The following is a 17,789-nucleotide window of genomic DNA, read 5'->3' as shown; positions in this document are numbered from 1 at the left end:
CTTTGACATTCAATGGCATTACCATCACTGAATTCCCCATTATCAACATCCTGGGGGGTTACCATTGACCAGAAACTACTGGAATAACCATATAAATACTGTGGCTACAAGAGCAGGTTAGAGGCTGGGAATCCTGTGACGGGTAACTCACCTCCTGACTCCCCAAAGCCTGTCCACCGTCTACAAGACACAAGTCAGGAGTGTGATGGAATGCTCTCCTCTTGCCTGGATCAGTGCAGCTCCCACAACACTCAAGAAGCTTGAGTCGGTCCAGGACAAAGCAGCCCACTTGATTAGCACCAAATCCACAAACATTCACTCCTCGAACACCGACGCACAGTAGCAGCAGTGTGCACCAAATACAAGATGTGCTGCAGGAATTCACCAAGGCTCCTTCGACAGCACCTTCCAAACCCACAACCACTACCATCTAGAAGGGCAAGGGCAGCGGATAGATGGGAACACGGGAACACCACCACCTAGAAGTTCCCCTCCAAGTAACTCACTATCCTGACTTGGAATAATATCATCGTTCCTTCACTGTCGCTGGGTCAAAATCCTGGAACTCCCTCCCTGACAGCACTGTGGATATACCTACACCACATGGATTGCAGCGGTTCAAAAAGGCAGCTCACCACCACCTTCTCAAGGGCAACCAGGGATGGACAATAAATGATAGCCCAACCAGTGAAGCCCACTTCCCGTGAATGAATAAAAAAAAACTCGAGGACACACTGACATTAACTCGGGGTGGAAATCCTTCAAGAAAATTATATAATTATTGCGATAATGGGTGCCTAATTTAACAAACTTAAAATGTGCTCCTTGATGGTTTTACAAAATTGATAATGTACTTTATGTACAGAACTCCTTCTCCCCCATACCACCTCCGTCCAGCCAAGTGTCTACTGAAAACAAATGCTCCCAGAGTAGTGTTGCCCAACAGTTTCAGCTCCTTGCACTATTTTTAATAGAAAACATCACGGGTTTGCAGGTAAAAGTACTTCACATGTATATATTTACATAACAAAGCACCTCCCACCTTTCAGTATTCAAGGGAATAAAGCAGTCACAATGATCAAAACTCTGGCACACTTTGCTCCTCGTCTTCCATTTTACTCCTTGTCTTGCATTTTACCAACAAATGTACCGGACAGTTAAAGTATACATGTATATGCAGTGTGGATATTAGTATTGAAATCGTATCCTCAACGACTGTCTGTTACTCACATTTTTGAAAAAAAAATATACTTACTGGAAATGCAATTAGATAAGATGTGTTGAGAAGATGAGATGAAGTAAAGGTGCAAGATTGACCATTAGATTCCTGGGATGAGAGAGTTGTCCTTCAAGGAGAGATTGAGTAGAATGGGTTCAGTATTCTCTGGAGTTTAGCAGAATGAGAGGTAATCTCATTGAAACCTATAAAATTTTGACAGGGTTGGTGCTGAGAGGCTGTTTCCCCTGGATGGAGAGTCTAGAATTTGGGGGCATAATCTCAGGATAACGGAGCGACCATTTAGGACTAAGATGAAGAGAAATTTCTTCGCTCAGAGAGTTATGACTCTGTGATTTTCCACTCCAGAGGCTGTGGAAGCTTAGTCATCGATTATATTCAAGAATGAGATTGATAGATTTTTGGACACTACTGCCATATTTGTTGATTCCTTAAGTGTGGGGAGGTGGAATTGAGGCACGAGATCAGCTGTGAGCTTTGCTGAATGGCAGAGCAGACTTGAAGGGCCAAATAGCCTACTCCTGTCCCTATGTCTTATGTCCTTACAGGAGGAGGCTCGTGTGGAGCATAAATACTGGCATAGAGGTGTTGGGCTGAATGGCTTGTGTTGTAAAACACTATGTAGTCACAGCTGGATTCCCAGCGGTCCTAGAATGCAATTCCAACAGATCAACAGCTCGCCTGCGCTCTGGGATAAATTTCGGAACCGCTCTGGATTGCGCGGCTGTTGTGGCCATAACAGTGCTGTGCCATTTTCCAAGATGCAGTTCCATCATACGAACAGCAACATAGAATGAAGGGTCTAACCAATTCCCTAGCAACTTGCCGCAGAAAGGAGTCACAATGTGTCATATCCTGGGGGCACAAAACCCATGATGTAGTCAAGGGGACTGCTGCTGTTGTCAGGAACTTGGATTTCCAGCTGGCAGACAAGTGGAAGTGTTATAAAGATGTTCCTGATTTTCGTTTTTCTTGGTACTGCTGAGAGGGAGAGTGTACCAGGAGGAAACAGTGAGGAGGCAGGTTGAGGGTGTTTATTACAAGATTTCCCCTCCGTCTCCTATCACCCCTCCCAGCCAAGTGCCCACTGGCAAGCAAATGCAACTTACCCAGCAAAACATTTATTTGGCTCTTTTGTTGACTTTTGCAGTGGGAGAGTTGAGACCAAGTCATACTATGTCAGTTATCTTCCTCCAACGATTATAGCTGGTTTTATATTACTCTAGTGCTTTTGGCTCATGACCCAACAAAGAATAAGATCTTTCAATTTTCTATGTGAGACACACTCACCGGGAGCTTATGGTATTGTAAAAGCAGCCAATATTTTTTCTCTGAACCAATGCAACTGTGTTTACAAAAAGGACTTTCCTTCTGTACCATGGGCAGTATTACCAATAACTACCCCAACTATTATCAAATACGGCCACTTGTCAACATAACAATAACCATTGCATATGCTCAACAGAAAGCACAGCAATCTCCCACAAAAGCAATGGGGTAAACAAAGCAGGTACATTTTGCTGTGGTGTTGTCTGAGGAATAAACGTTGTCCAGGACGCTGGGGAGAACTCCCTTGCTTTTCTTCAAATGTGTCATGCAATCCTTTGCATCTACCTGAATTTGTTTCTGTGAAGCTAATATTAGGTGCATCCATGATCTTATCACAATTGAGGAGTCTCTTTGAATGTCCACTGTATCTGTTGCGTTAGAATAGTTAATGCATTGACATTGTATATTTATCAATTTTCTGCTTTTTGCTTTGCCCCTTCTGAATTGTGTTTTTTAAGCATGCATTGCAGTGTTAATTGCAATCCAATGCTCATTGGTCATTGCTGGCCAGAATTAAATTTACACCTGTCCCCAGTAGTTTAGTATAAGCAAATACACTTTCTGACATGGTACATACCAAGAACATTCTAGATTCCAGTTCCTAATTTGTGCTGAATTTGTAGATTTCGGCTGGGGTTGGGGTGTCACAGCTTGTAGTCCTGGCTGGAGCTAGGGAATGGAAAAATTGCTGCAGTTCCTCCTTGGTTGCTCCATAGTGACGTTGCAGTTTCTTTTGTGGATCATAATGACACAGCCGATGGTATAGCCTGAGTTGTTCAAATCCCAGTGGGAAACTTGAAACAACTGTCATAATCCATTTTTGCAATTTGTATGTTTTGAGATGCAGGCTTTGAATTCAGTACTAATAAGATCACTTGAGTCTCAAGAGGGTTTTTATAAAACCAAATTAAACATTTATTAATACAAGAAAGATTGTAAGCACATACATATGTCTTACAAAATTACTACTATAATAACTACAAAAATCCCCTAATTAATCTCAGTTACACCTCCGCTAAGGCAACAGTAAAACTCATAGATTTAAAAAGACCCCAGGCAGAGCACATTTAGCCGTACGAATTCAAAATGAGGTTTCATGCACAGTTGCAGGCGTACAGGTTGATTAGATCTTAAATGCCTCTGTCTTACATACAAACTCCTTTCTGTTTCATACCTAGCTTTTCCTTTGAATGTAAATTTCCCACTGTATTACTAGGTTATAAATTTTACCTCTTATAACAATAACACCCTTTGATTCCACCAATTTTATTAGTAAGCTTAAAAAAATAAACACATTGCTTGGCATCTTCTAGCTAGGTGCAAGATTTCACCCATTCTTTTGAATGCTTTATTTAAAAATGCAAATTGCCCCCTTGACACCTATGTTTCTAAACTTCCCCATGTTTATCTAATTACTTCTTTCTGTATATAAAAGCACCCAGACTAGCTGGCTTTAATCCAATTAAGAATTCACCAAGGCTCCTTTGACAGCATCTTCCAAACCCACAACCACTACCATCTAGAAGGACAAGGGCAGCAGATAGATGGGAACACCACCACCTGGAAGTTCCCCTCCAAGTTACTCACCATCCTGATTTGGAAATATATTGGCCGTTCCTTCACTGTCGCCGGGTCAAAATCCTGAAACTCCCTTCCTAACGGCACTGTGGGTATACCTACATAACATGAACTGCAGCGGTTCAAGAAGGCAGTTGACCACCACTTTCTGAGGGGCAACTAGGGATGGGCAATAAATGCTGGCCCAGGCAGTGAAGCCCACATTCCATAAATGAATAAAAAAAAAAGACACACACAGATACACATTGACACAGACACCATTAAACTTTATTTTAAAAAATAATTGCCAATAACATTATAGACTTTAATCTCTTCATGACATGGATATTGGTTGAGGTTAGGACTGGCTCTGCTGTGAGGCTACCACTTTTCGATTAGCTCACGAACAACCACTGTTCATCATCCTACATGAGGATTGGGAGAGGTACTGGAGGTTGCAGGCAGCTCTGGAAGTAACGCAGCATGAGTCAACATCAACAAGAGAGAAAGGGAGGGAAAATCTTGAATTTTTTCTGATCAGACATTTGTAGTCAACAATTAGAATCATCTGTATAATTGTGCAAAAATATTGAAGACCTGATCTGTATTGCTTTAAATATTTTCACTGCTGGATAACAAGAGGCTAAAGGTTTTATTTTTATCCACTGGACTAGTAATCCAGGGGCCCAGGATAATGCTCTGGGGACATGGGTTCAAATCCCATCATGGCAGGTGGTTGAATTTGAGTTCAATTAATGAATCTGGAATATAAAGCTAGTCTCAGTAATCAGTAATGGTGGGCATGGCAACTATCATCGTTTGTCATGAAAACCCATGTGGTTCACTAATGTCCTTTAGGGAAGGAAATCTGCTGTCCTTACCTGGCCTGGCCGACATGTGACTCAAGATCCACAGCAATGTGGTTGACTCTTAAACGCCCTCTGAAATGACCTAGCAAGCCACTCGGTTCAAGGGCAATTAGAGGATGGGTAACAGACGGCCTCATTAACCTTGCCAGCAATGCCCACATCTGATGAAACAATAAAGAAAAAAAAAGTTGCTCTTCATTTTTTTTTGTCCGTTAGCCTTCAAAGCCAGAGCTTGTATCCTTATATTGTGGCTCATACTACATGTGGCTTAAGAGGATTTGGTGCAGACCTTAAATTCGAAGATACGTTAGGTATCACAACAATGACACCCCTCATTTTGACTTCAGAATTCTCTCTCTCACATGCATGCACATGCTCACCAAACCAGCCAGGCCAAATGCTTTCATTCAAACTGCTATTTTTAGAAGCTTGAGGCTTGATGCAGTCTGTGTGATAATCTGCTGTTGCATTTCAGGCTTGGTCCTGCCACGATGAGACACTGAGCAGAAGCCAGCACTTGGAGGGAAAGTCCAGAATGTTATTCATTAGCAGAGGCCATGGGGATAGCTCACCCATTCACCTGTGCAGTCGGGAATGGAGAAAGGGAAGGAAAATAAATTGAAATGGGAAAAGAGAAGAAGGTTGTCTTTTCTTGATGCAAAAGCAAAATCCTGCAGATGCAGGAGATCTGAAATGAAAACAGAAAATGCTGGAAATACTCAGCAGGTCTGGCAGCATCTGTGGAGAGAGAAACAGCTGTCCACGGATGCAGATTGAAGGCAGCCACAGGCTACTGAGTGCCAAGATGGGCTGGTTTACAAGGCCTGCCTTGGTTCTCTGGGATTTTATATCAGTAGTTTTGTTAAATATTAAGCTCTCTAGTCCTCACCCTCCCTCACCCACTTCCCATGCACCATCCACGCCAACACATGCCACCTCACCCACCTCCAATGGCCCCTCATACCCTCCATGTCAACTTAATACCGGACACCCACCCTCACAGCCCCTTGTAGCCCCATGCCAACTGACTCACCACCCTTTGCTTTTACACCCTCCATGCCAACTCACCCAGTACGCATCATGAGCAAACCTCAGGAGCCATTTTGAGATGAAATAAAATAAATGTCCAAATATTTATTACTGCCTTTGCTATAGTAAAACAAACTCACATTCATGAAAGCCCATTCAAACCATTTAAATCCCTTCAAGTGCTTAGTCCCTTCTAAAAGCAGACTTGTATTCATAACCCCACATCAAAGACAGATAATCCTTTAATAACCTCTTAGAGCTGTCAATCAAATTGTGTCCTTAGGATTCCCTACTGAGATAATGATAGATTGTGGAAAGCAGCAATACTAATAATAAAAACAGAAAATGCTGGGAAAACTCAGCAGGTCTGGCAGCATCTGTGGAGAGAGAAACAGAGTTACTATTTCGAGTCTGTATGACTCTTCCTCGGAGCTGAAGAGTGATAGAAATGTGACAGGTTTTATACTGTTGAAGAGAGGGGGTGGAGCAAGTGGAGTAAAATGGAAGGGCAGGGATAGGTAGGAACTCAGGAAAGATTTGACAAAGGTGTCATGGACACAAGTCAAAGGTCATGGTAATGATAGCGTTAAAGACTGAGGTAGGTGCTAATAGTGGTATAAAGGTCAGGTAGCAGAATATGTTAATAGCAGAACAAGGGTCAGTACTCTCTGAAAGCAAAACATGAAAACAGGGCACAGACTGACCCTTGTGGGGGGAGATGATTGGGGGGAAAAAATCAAAATGGAGGACAGAGTTCACAGTCTGAAGTTATTGAACTCGATGTTAAGTCCAGAAGGCTGTAAAGTGCTTAATCAGAAGATGAGGTACTGTTCCTCCCGTTTGCTTTGGGCTTCACTGGGACATTGTAGCAGGCTGAGGAAAAAATGTGAGCATGAGAGCTTGAAATGGCAAGTGACAGGAAGGTCAGGGTCATGCTTGCAGACTGAGCGAAGGTGTTCGGCAAAGTGGTCAACCCAGTCTGTGTTTAGTCTCCCCAATGTAGAGGAGACCACATTAATAATGACAGCTCTTGGGATAATGTCAACAAACAGCTATTGTAACTGCTAGAATAGACTTTTTTTCAACTTCCACTGACACAAGCAGTCAATTTTTAAAAATAATTTAAGGGGCTGGGGATTTAAATTATTTCACATTATGACAGATCTTATCCACCCTTCAGAAGCATCTATGGCTACTCTTTAAAAAAAAAAATTGTGATTTTCCAAACTGCGCATTAAGGCCCTTGCTACAGTGAAAATGGGGTTTGTTTGAACCCAGCACTGAGTTCAAATGGCCCTGCTGAGTTCATGATTCGCCCCATTTCCCCTACCTGCGAAAATTGGCTCTGTTGAAATGGGGATGGAATTTACGGGTCCCGCCCACCACTTTATAGCTCCGTGGAGTCTCCATGACTCCACGAAAAGCTGGACCTTAAGTGTTTCAAGTCTATGACCTTTCTTCAGAACTTCGAAAAGTTAGAAATATAATAGGTTTTGAACAAGTGAAAGTAGAGAGAGTGGGAGAAAGAACAAAAGGGAAGGTCTGTGGTAGGGTGGGGGGCAGAAGAGATTAAATGACGAAAGGTTTCATTGGGCATGGCCAATGGGATAATGGACCAAAAAACAGAAGATGTGTCTAGAGGGAGGTATCAATAACAGGATCCCGAATAGCTGCCATCCAAAAGCAAAGGAGAGGAAAGAGAGAAACGAGAGAGGAAAAAAACAAACCAGCAAAAAAAAAGCAAAACAAAATGGAGATAGTCACCTATCATTTTAATTCTCCCTCTTGTTCTCGCTCTGACCTTTCTGTCCTTGACCTTCCAGTAAAGCTCAATGCAAGTTTGACAAACAGCATCTCATCTTTCAACTGGGCACTTACAGCCTTCTGGACTCACCATTGAGTTTTAAAGGTTTGATTCGTAACCTCTGCCCCCCATGTTTTTTTTTGGTTTTCCTTTGCTGGTTTGTTTTTTTTTCTCTCTTGTTTTTCTCTCTTATTTCCTTCACTTTGCATTTGACGGCGGCTTTTAAGGATCCTGCCATTGACACCTCCTCTAGACACAGCTTTTGTCGCATTGTCACTCCCTTTGACCCTGCACCTTGAAGCCATTTGTCATTTAATCTTTCTTTAATCTTGCCGCCACACTTTCACTTACTCAAAACCTATTATATTTCTAACTTTTCCAAGTTCCGATGAAAGGTCACGACCCTGAAACGTTAATTCTGTTTCTTTCTGCACAGGTGCTGCCAGACCTGCTGAGCATTTTCAGCACGTTCTGTTTTTATGACTTCTGCTGATGGTTGGATTTAATTTTCTGGTTCGCCTTAAGCAGTAAATATTTCTGGCTGCTGTAATTGCTGAATGAGGGAACCCCATTTACTTGCTGCCCCTAACCTCCAGTTTGAAGGTCCAACTTGGTAAATTTCAATGTCAACTCTTTTTAAAGATTTGTGCATTAGATGGTGAATTACTCAAATTCAGCCTGTGATACATAAATCTGAAACTGTTCTGCCAAGGCTCTGAGCACTTTCTTAAATTTTGACAGAAGGGTCAAGGGGGTGTATGTTCTGTATAAAAGTCCTCTTTCATTTGCTCTTAAAATAAGCTACAACACTCTCTGCCAATTATTAAACGTACTTGATTAAGTGGCAAGCAACCATTTGGATCTCTGCTCTCCGCCCGAATTGCTTCGGTTATGTAAGTTACTGGGCTGGGCAATCCATGTTCATTCTGGACTAGCTCCATTTGAGCCACCTTGGAGACCTGTAATTATATAATGCTGCAGGGTTCAAAATAAAAGTTATTGGATATCTTGGTGTAATACTGGTTCCTGTAGAGCATAAACACCAGCATGAGTCTATCGGGCTGAATGGCCTGCTTCTGTCTTGGTAATGCTTTCTAACATTGGGCTGGATTTTATGGCTTCCCGCTGTCGTATTTGACGGTGGGGGAGCTCGTAAAGTAAAGTGGGTGGCCTTCCTGCCCACACCCGACCTGCCTCCCATATTACGGGTTGGTGGGGAAGGCATTGGGCAGCCCACTTGCCCTTGGGCCTATTGAGGCCCTTAAGTGGCCAATTCATGAGGCCACTTAAGGGCCTCATTCTGCCTCCGCTGCTATTTTATATGCGGCAGGGGGGAGGCGGAGGCCAGGTGGGTAGCCTGGCAGCTTTCACTGCGTGGGCTACTGTCGGGCAGGAAGTGGAGGGGGGGGGGGGGGGGGGATACCTCCTTTGGGGGGGACCCCTTTGCCCATCAGACCCAAGATCGAATCCCCCTTCAAGCCTCCCCTCTGATCTCACAGGCCCCCAACCCCACCCTCCTCACTTGGGCCTGCCAGCCAGGCCTGTCCAAATCCCAGACTTACCTTTAAGTCCCGGCTCTATCACTCTTCCTCCTCGGGGACTGCCCGTAGTCCCAGTATTGGCCACCACTCAATCTTGGCACTGTTGGGACTAAAGAGCTGCTGGTTAATCAGGTTGGCCGGCAACTCTCTAGGGTGGGACTTCCTCCTCAGGTGGGGTGGGGGGTTGTAAGACCCATCCTAAAACATTTAAAGCTGCTCCTTGAATAATATTGCTGTGGGGCAAGCAGGTTTCAAGTGGGCGGGCTGACGACAGACTTTTGGTTTTGGTGGGGGTGGTGCGTCGGGGAATGTAGCCTATTACCTTTTCATTTTGGAAAGAGAAAAGGGAGGAGGTGAAGAGAATGTTACGAGTTTGGTGCAACTGACAAAAAATATTAATTTGGAAGTTAGAATTGTCTCTTGTTAAGACATGTTGGTTATTCAGTGATAATCTATCTGCCAAGATGGCTGTTAATTAATTGTGAGGTTTAAAATATGAAAATACATGGGGAAACAACAAGGAAATGGATAGAATAGATAGCTCTAATGTGGCCTAGCATCTGCACAGATACCAAGAATCAAATGACCACACTCTGTGCTGAAGTTTCTATGACTCAGTTTTCTCTTGCTCTTATTTTACTTAAGAAAATAATCTGCAAATAGTTTGTCCAGTGTTCCCACTAATTTGCATAAAGTGTTAGGTCTTATAGACCTTGGTGTCTTGCTTTAAGATTTTGCCATTAATAGCAATACCAGGAGCAGCATTTCTAAATCCCCTGGCCCGTGAAATTCAAACAGAACAAAATTTGCAAGTAAGAAATATAAGAGCAAATAGAATTGAGTTGCTTGAGTTAAATGGAATTAAAGAGTTGGAAATCACCTACAGGCCAGAATTTGACATTCCTACACTGGGGAGAAGACCAAAAAAGCAGTCATCAGTGACTATTCTTCATTGGTGGTGCTATTTTTGCTCTCGATTCTCATTGGTAGCTTCTTAAGACCAATGAATGACTGGAATGGGAACATAGAGTTGTTAATGTTGTGATAGAACATTTGGCTTACTGTCATAGGAATTAACATGCACTAAATTAAAATACGCTTTCATACTTACAGTGACGTCTTGGAGTGACGTCTTTTTTCCTAATTATTCTGAAAAAATTGTGCAAGGTGTAGTAAAATATCCCCAAAATAGTAAATTATGAAGAGCATTAATTTCTTTTAAAATGCTGTAGGTAGATATGCAATTCTAGGATTTCTTGTATGTAAGTAAAAGTTTGTGAAAACTAAAAATTCTTGTCTGCTGTACTGTAAAAAGCCAGCTGAAGCAGCCTCTATTTTTAGTGTACCATAGAGTTTAACAGGTTATTTTTATATATTCTATTACGAAAGCTATCCCTTTTTCCTTAAATTTCGAATTGGCTTTTTCTTCCTTGCAGGAGCAGAAAACGTACCCATGAATTTATTGAATCTGATTTTTCAGACAAGTAAGTACATCTTAGAATTTTAAATAAACTCTCATCTTTCCTGATGATTATTTCCCCATTTTAGTTGAAAATTATGTAAACCTTTTTTTTTGGACATCGCAGTCTTTCAGGCATGAGAGTGCCTTGTCCATTTTGATTTATTTCCTGTGACTAAAAATAGCTTTTCTTTCAGAGGGCTGTAAGCTTGTTACACATGAATGCTAGAATAACTGTCATGGAATAAAGTCTCCAGAGAACAGGGGGCATCTGCTCTTTTCCTTTATGCAGGCTCTGCTCGATTTCATTTCAGGAGGCTTGCCTGCAAAATAAGCTGCAGCGTGTCAATGTATACTTGGAAAAGATGCCCTTAATTTAGACTAGAAAGCTTTCGAAAACAGTGTATTATTTGCTGTGTTTTGTCTTCAGTCTCGATTTTACATTTGTGTGTGCGCGCTTGTCTGTATTTTTTTCATGTGTGAAAATATAAATGTCCAGGATAAGTGATAACGCCTGCAATTAAATTTAATATTAGCAGTTGCTGCTATATGCCTTTGTACTGATATTTTTTAAAAAAAAATAAGATTGGAAGAACGTTTGTTTGTGTTACTGATATGGCAATTAATTAATGCAGCCACAAATAAAAGGCTTACAATATAAGTAGTTACTTTCTATCATTTTTAATTTGTGTGTGGCATATAACCTGATTTAAGGAAAGCCATATTTAACAGATCCACATCACAGCTGTTTCGTTTTCATAAATCATCCTCATTCCTGACAGTACCACTGACCAATGGTAACTTTATTTCAATGTATCCTTTACGCATTGTAGTTTCATAAAAGTGGAGGCAGCGTTAGTAATTTCCAGATAAATTCAGTTTCTTTCGTAAATAGAAAATGATAAGTCACATCTTCTATAATCAATGCATGTGGGTTTTTTTTTTCTGTATTTAAGTAGTTGCAGGTCAACTATTTACCAGCTTGGTGTGCTTGTAAATCTGCTTATTCAGGTTTTAGTGCTGTAACATTTTAAAGCACAGTGAAAATTTCTGAGATGCCTCACCAGACAATTTCTAAGTATTTACAGATCCATCAGTTCAGTGACATATATAGCTTTTAAAACAAAACAGAAGTGATTTTACTGAAGGGCCCTTCGATTTGGTTCAACTCCAACAATGCAGCATTCAAACAGCTCACAGCCTAGCAGCCAACCCAGCGGACAATATAGTTATTGCGCATTGACAGACTTGATTCCTGAACCTCGTAACTTATTCATAGTCACAATTTGGAGCTAAATTGGTGTAAAAATGGTTCATTTATGATATAAAAGTGAGAAATAAATGAAACTTTTTTGGATGGTTTTATTTATTCAGAATGCAGATATGATTCATAGTTAAATCTGCAATGATAAAATTTGCCAACAGTGAATATTATGTTCACTGGAATCCTATTGTTTTTTTTGGTTAATATTTCCTGTGTTATATTTCAACTGCAGAAGCTTGTTTTAAACCCCTTTCCCCCTCTGGAGCAACTGAAAGAGATGAATGGTATAGGCTGGCTGCTCATATTGTCATTACTGATGCTATGGGCAGGAACTTGAGCCCCTGCTGGGGCCAAGAACAGAGGTGGAAGCCAAAAGTAGCCCTGCCAGCCACTGTGCCATTTCCCCAGCTCCGTCACATCCGAGGGCCATTTTGGTGGAGGGGAGGGAGGGACTGGGATTTTCCAGGCAGCCACCTGGTCCCCGCAGGCGGCGGGGGCCGGTTCAGGCGTCTGGAGGCAGCCTCCCAGCAGCACGCTGAGGGGTCTGCGCTCTGGACAGGACCTCAGGCCCTCCCCTGCCTGCCTGGGCGCAGGAACACCCACAGGCCACCTAGTAAGGGGGCTCCCCTGCGCACGGTGGTGTCCTGGCTGCGATAGCTATTTTTTAAAATTTAAATTTAAAGATGCTGGAGAGAGGGCATCTCCCGTTTTGAAACACCCTCTCCTTTAATTACTCTCTCCTTTGCAGCCTGCTGCTCGTTTCAAACTGAAAGGCCTCTGATTGGCCCTCCAGCTTCAAGAGCCTTCCTGCTGCTCTTAATTGGTCAGACCGAGGGCAATCACAATGGATGACTGTTTCCCACACAGTGCTGGCTCCTGACTCCCATTTCAGCCTGATGGCAGGGTTCAGAAACTCCATGTTCCTTGGAAATTTTTTGGGAAGGTCCAGTTATGTAGTTTGGCTTGGCACTGATGTGGACATTGATGCTTCTATCTGTCTGTGTCACAGCTGCTTTGCCTTAACTTTCTATGCTCTCTACCTCACCAGTTTTCAGATTGTCCTGAGTCCCATTGTTACACCTGGTACTGTAGCCATTTCCGTGTACTGAAGTCCATGTGCCACAAACCAGAGCTGGCAGCCCACCATTTGATCTTGGTTGAGCATCCTGAACAGCACTACCAATGTCTCATTAATAAATTTACCAAATGGATGCATAATTGGCAAATGAATTTCAATATAGATGTGTGAGGTGGTGTGTTTTGGTAAGAAGGATAAGGAGGCCATATCGCTTTTGGATGTTAAGAGCCTGCATGTGCAAAGGGATCTTGGGATACATAAATCACTATAAGTGACACTGCAGGTTAATACGTCAATCTAAAAATAGCAAATCAAGTGCTGGGGTTCATTTGGAATTGAAACCAGGAAAGTTTTATATTAAATTTGTATAGAACCTTGGTTATACCACACTTATTACTTAAAAAAGGAAAACCCCTATCACAACCTTCAGAATGCACACATGCGCACATCACCACATACACAAGCATGCAAAATTACAAGTTATACAGTAGGAGGCTACTTTTTGCACTTTCTGGTCTCCATAATGTAAAAAGGATATGGAGGAACTAAGGAAGGTTGAAAGAAGATTTACTGGAATGATACAGAACTGAGAGGTTATACCTGCCAGAAAAGATGTAACAGGCTGGGGCTCTTTTCTCTAGAAAGTAGATGTCTGAGGGGTGATCAAATAGAGGTCTTCAAGATTATGAGGGGTTTGATAGGGTAGATGTAGTGAAGATGTTTCTACTTCTGGGCGAAACACAAACTAGGTGTGAGAAATATAAGAGCATCACTAATAAATCTAATAGGGAATTCAGGATAAACATCTTTATGCAGTGAGTGGGTAGAATGTAGAACTCTACTACAGGGAGTAGTTGAAGAGAATAGCATAGATACACTTAAGGGAAAGCTATATAAGCACACGAGGAAGAAAGGATTGGAGGATATGTTGATGGGGTGAGATGAAGAAGGGCGGGCACAAATACCAGCATGAGCCTGTTAAGTCGAGGGGCCTATTTCTGTGCTGTAAGTGCAATGCACACTAATCAGCCTTTCTTCGTCTCTGGCACTGTCTCAATTTTGTCCAAAACCACTTGAATTAACAGCCCCGCCTGGACCTCTCTATCTTTGTACAGAGGCCTGTCTCCAACTGCGTGCTTACCCTTGTCACCATTCACTGTTCAAGTTCTGCTTACCTCTTGTAAAGAGACTGCCCTGGCCAATTTCTTTTTGTACATGTGGGGAGGGTGAAAGGAAGGCAATCCTATCTACGCAGTCTAGAAGGGAAGGTAAATTACTTTTGACAGGACAAAGCTGCCCACCCTTAACACTCAGGTTAAGGCTTTGGATAAGAGAAAATTATATACTCTTGTCAGTCAATAATGACCTGTATTTTATAGAAATTTTCAAAAAAAACTTCCGAGTACAGATAATACTGTAAGCATGGTAACAAGTTGGACAAACTTCTAACCAATTTCCTGAAGCAAGCTAGTGACCATCCCAACAATCTGAACCTGCAAGAGTGCTGTAACATGACCCTTGGGCAATAGATCCAGAATTCATCATATTGCAGAGGGCTGTACAAATCCACAGCAGCACTAGTGGTGTACAATTATTACTAACATACAAAAGGAAAGTGACCAGGGTGGTATCTTTACAATAGGTAATCCTCAACCAAAATAAGTGGAATAAACAAGCTGGTCTCCCCTATTCCCTGGGTAAAGTAACTTTAGCATTTCAAGAGATTGGTGAAGTACATTCCCCCAATATACAGACAACAGCCATTACATTTCTGAGCGTGGGAAGGAATGCAAATGTCTAACGTTCTAATAGAACTACCAGTCCTATAATTTCCCCATTGTTCCTCCTCTTCCTTTACTGCATTGCAACTGCCTGGTACTGCACATTTAAAATCAGGAGGCCAATACACAGGGAATTGTATGTGACCCAAATATCATCCCCTCTGTGCCACAGCGTTCCTAAGATTGGTCCTCAAACAATGCATTATTTGAGAGATTATAGTTTTTAACAAAATGTACTGAAGAATTTGTGGTGTGCCATGAAAACAACCATATGACTACAACGTAACAAAATTAATTGCAGTTTATTACAGTTTTGAAAAAGAAGCTGTTAAGTTTACGGTTGTTAAGAATGGCATTAAGATTTTAGCTAATTAAACCCCCCACCACCACCACCTCTCCTCCTTACCCCCAGCTCCCTTGCTTTTCTTCTCTGTCACACTTGGACCCATCCTGAGGCATCTCTGTCATTTATACAATACATGCATGAAAACTCTAATAATGATGTTCGGTTTCATTTTCCTCTGCAGTTTACACCCGTTCCAGCCCCACCATGAAGTGATGCGTGTTTTATTTTCCTTCTGTTTTTCTCCCTGATATATTGCTGAAATTAAATCATCTTGATCTGAACTGTCGTTATGTTTTAGCCAGTGACCGGTTCACCATGCCCTGAAAGTGCACCTTTTCTTCCTTAAATAGAAACTTATTAAATATTAACAACTGTGAAGATGGAATCTTACTTCATTATGGCGATGCACTAGCTGCACTGAGGGACTGCGCTCTGCAATTGCCTCGTACATCATTATGGCAGTGGCAATTCAGCAAATCCTCTCGTGAATTAACAAACGCAGTTAAGATTTCAGTACTCTTTTCTGTTGATGCTCATCACATAGTAGTAAGCTCCCATTTCCCCTTAGAAACTAATTTTAAAATTCTCCATGAGGAAAAATACAACATTTTACTTTTTTTTAAAAAAAAGAAATGATGTGGGGAAACTCCCAGGAACAATTTCCCTCTTGAGTGGCTTTAATGTGTTGCCATTTTATTGCCTTATTTCATTCAGTAGTTTACACTGTTACAGGTTAAGATATCCAGAACTAATTCCTTTTGGCAGCTGAATGGTTTTCCTTGCCACCTAGCAACTACTGCAGCTATCCAGCTCACTGCGCAGAGATTTGCTACTGCAGCTGCTTACCAAAGCAACTCATTTCTTTCACTAGGAAAGCAGTTTCTGCTTAAAGAGACAGCCCCATATTGTTGTTTATAGCAATGCCAGAATCTTGAAATGTGAACACTGCCTTTCACAGTGTAGCGGGTTCATGTTCTCGTACAGTATTTTAGTAAACATTAACAAAAAAACCACTTATCAGTTACCCACTTAAGAGGTTGCTTCGAATTCATATAGGTAATGGAGGTTTTTTTTTCACCAATTCTGGCCAGCTTCTGGCGATAGACTGTATTTTTCCCCAAGCTATATACAGTGCCCCTTGTGATCCTGGAGAACTTGTGCTCTCACTGCCTTGCAGTCTGATCCATTTATCACCCAAGAAAATCATCAGATTGAAAAGCTGAGCACCAGTGTGTAAGGTGGCCTGCATTTGCAGAAGCTTCGATAAAGCTTACTTGATTAGCACATCCAGCATAGTTGTAACTGCAGAGTTTTTCAACTGCACGATTTTGCAAACTACCTAATCAAATTGACAGCGAGTTTTTATAGTCAATTTATATATGTGCCTATTGTCGTATCTTCATTCAAATCATTTGCTCTGTTATACTCTAATATGATATAATATATATATATTACATGTAACATTAGCTTTCCTTCTTATCTTGTGTATAAGTAAGATTATTATTTGTCTACCATCTGCATCATATGTACAACTGGCCAGTTTTATGGGAATTGGAAAGAAGTGACAGTACTGTAGCGATTCTAATGTACCCTTTCATAACTTGATACTCTACATGTCTTTTTAAAATTGTCCTTTGTGGAGTGAAAGTACATTAAAAACAAATGAGGGGGTAAAAATCAATTTGCTTTATTAATATGCCAAGTTTGGATCAGTTCTGTTATGGCACAGTCAGTGATAAATGCTGAGTTGCTGAAATCCCAAAGGGAGACTTGAAACAACTGCCACAACTGTTTTGCACTTTGTATAAATTTCAAAATGAGTGCCTTGAATTCAGTGGTAATAAGACCACTGAGCCTTAAAGGTTTCTTACAAAATTAAATTAAACCTTTACTAATATAAGAAATGATTTTAAGCACACACATAAATCTACAAATTACGACTATGATAATTTCTAAATCCCCTAGTTCATCTAACTCCCAGTTACACTTTCACTAAGGCAACGGTAAGACACATAGGGCAGAATTTTTAGCTTGGCGGGTGGGCGCGCACCCCACCCACTCCAGCGTTAAATAAAGCGTGTTGATGTTAGCCGAGTGTGCCGACATCAACGTGCACTCTCGTGATATTTTGCTAGGCGGGTGCATGATGGAGACGGAGGCGCGCCCGCCATTAATCAAGTTAAGGCCCTTGAGACACCGATTGTCTCGGACTTTATGTAGCGCGTGCCATTTTTAGGCTGTCGCACGGGCAGGCCGCAATTTGCAAAACCTCATCCACGGGTGGGAGAAGAGGGGTCAGTGGCCTTGTCAAAGCGATTAGTGAGGAGTTCAGGATATCACTTGCTGCTGGTTGCTTCTGTGAACAGAACAGCTTTATTTCACTTCAGAGCTGCATTCAGAGATTTTAGAGGCTTCGGTTCAGGACTCAACTGTTGTTTTCCAGGCCCCAGGAGGATTCACACCGCGTGGGGCCTTCCAGGTGTCAGACAGCCTTC

The 17,789-nt window shown here is 41.8% G+C and overlaps 1 protein-coding gene across 6 annotated transcripts in view; it reads left to right on the top strand.

Moving 5' to 3' along the window:
- The window catches only part of LOC144693948 (transcription factor Dp-2-like), a 217,571-nt gene that overhangs the window by 156,521 nt on the left and 43,261 nt on the right, over positions 1–17,789 (top strand). For 5 of the 6 annotated variants that reach the window (XM_078564212.1, XM_078564209.1, XM_078564215.1 and 2 more), the window contains one exon: positions 10,803–10,850. The exons of the other annotated variant lie outside the window; for it this stretch is intronic. In XM_078564212.1, the coding sequence (XP_078420338.1) occupies positions 10,803–10,850 (48 nt within the window). The remainder of the gene's footprint in view (positions 1–10,802; positions 10,851–17,789) is intronic. 6 annotated transcript variants of the gene reach the window in all.

The sequence above is a fragment of the Cetorhinus maximus genome, chromosome 19 (assembly GCF_964194155.1).
Source record: "Cetorhinus maximus chromosome 19, sCetMax3.hap1.1, whole genome shotgun sequence".
Taxonomy (NCBI): Eukaryota; Metazoa; Chordata; class Chondrichthyes; order Lamniformes; family Cetorhinidae; genus Cetorhinus; species Cetorhinus maximus.
Note: the sequence above shows the minus strand (reverse complement) of the source record. Positions and strands in the feature narration are given on the sequence as shown.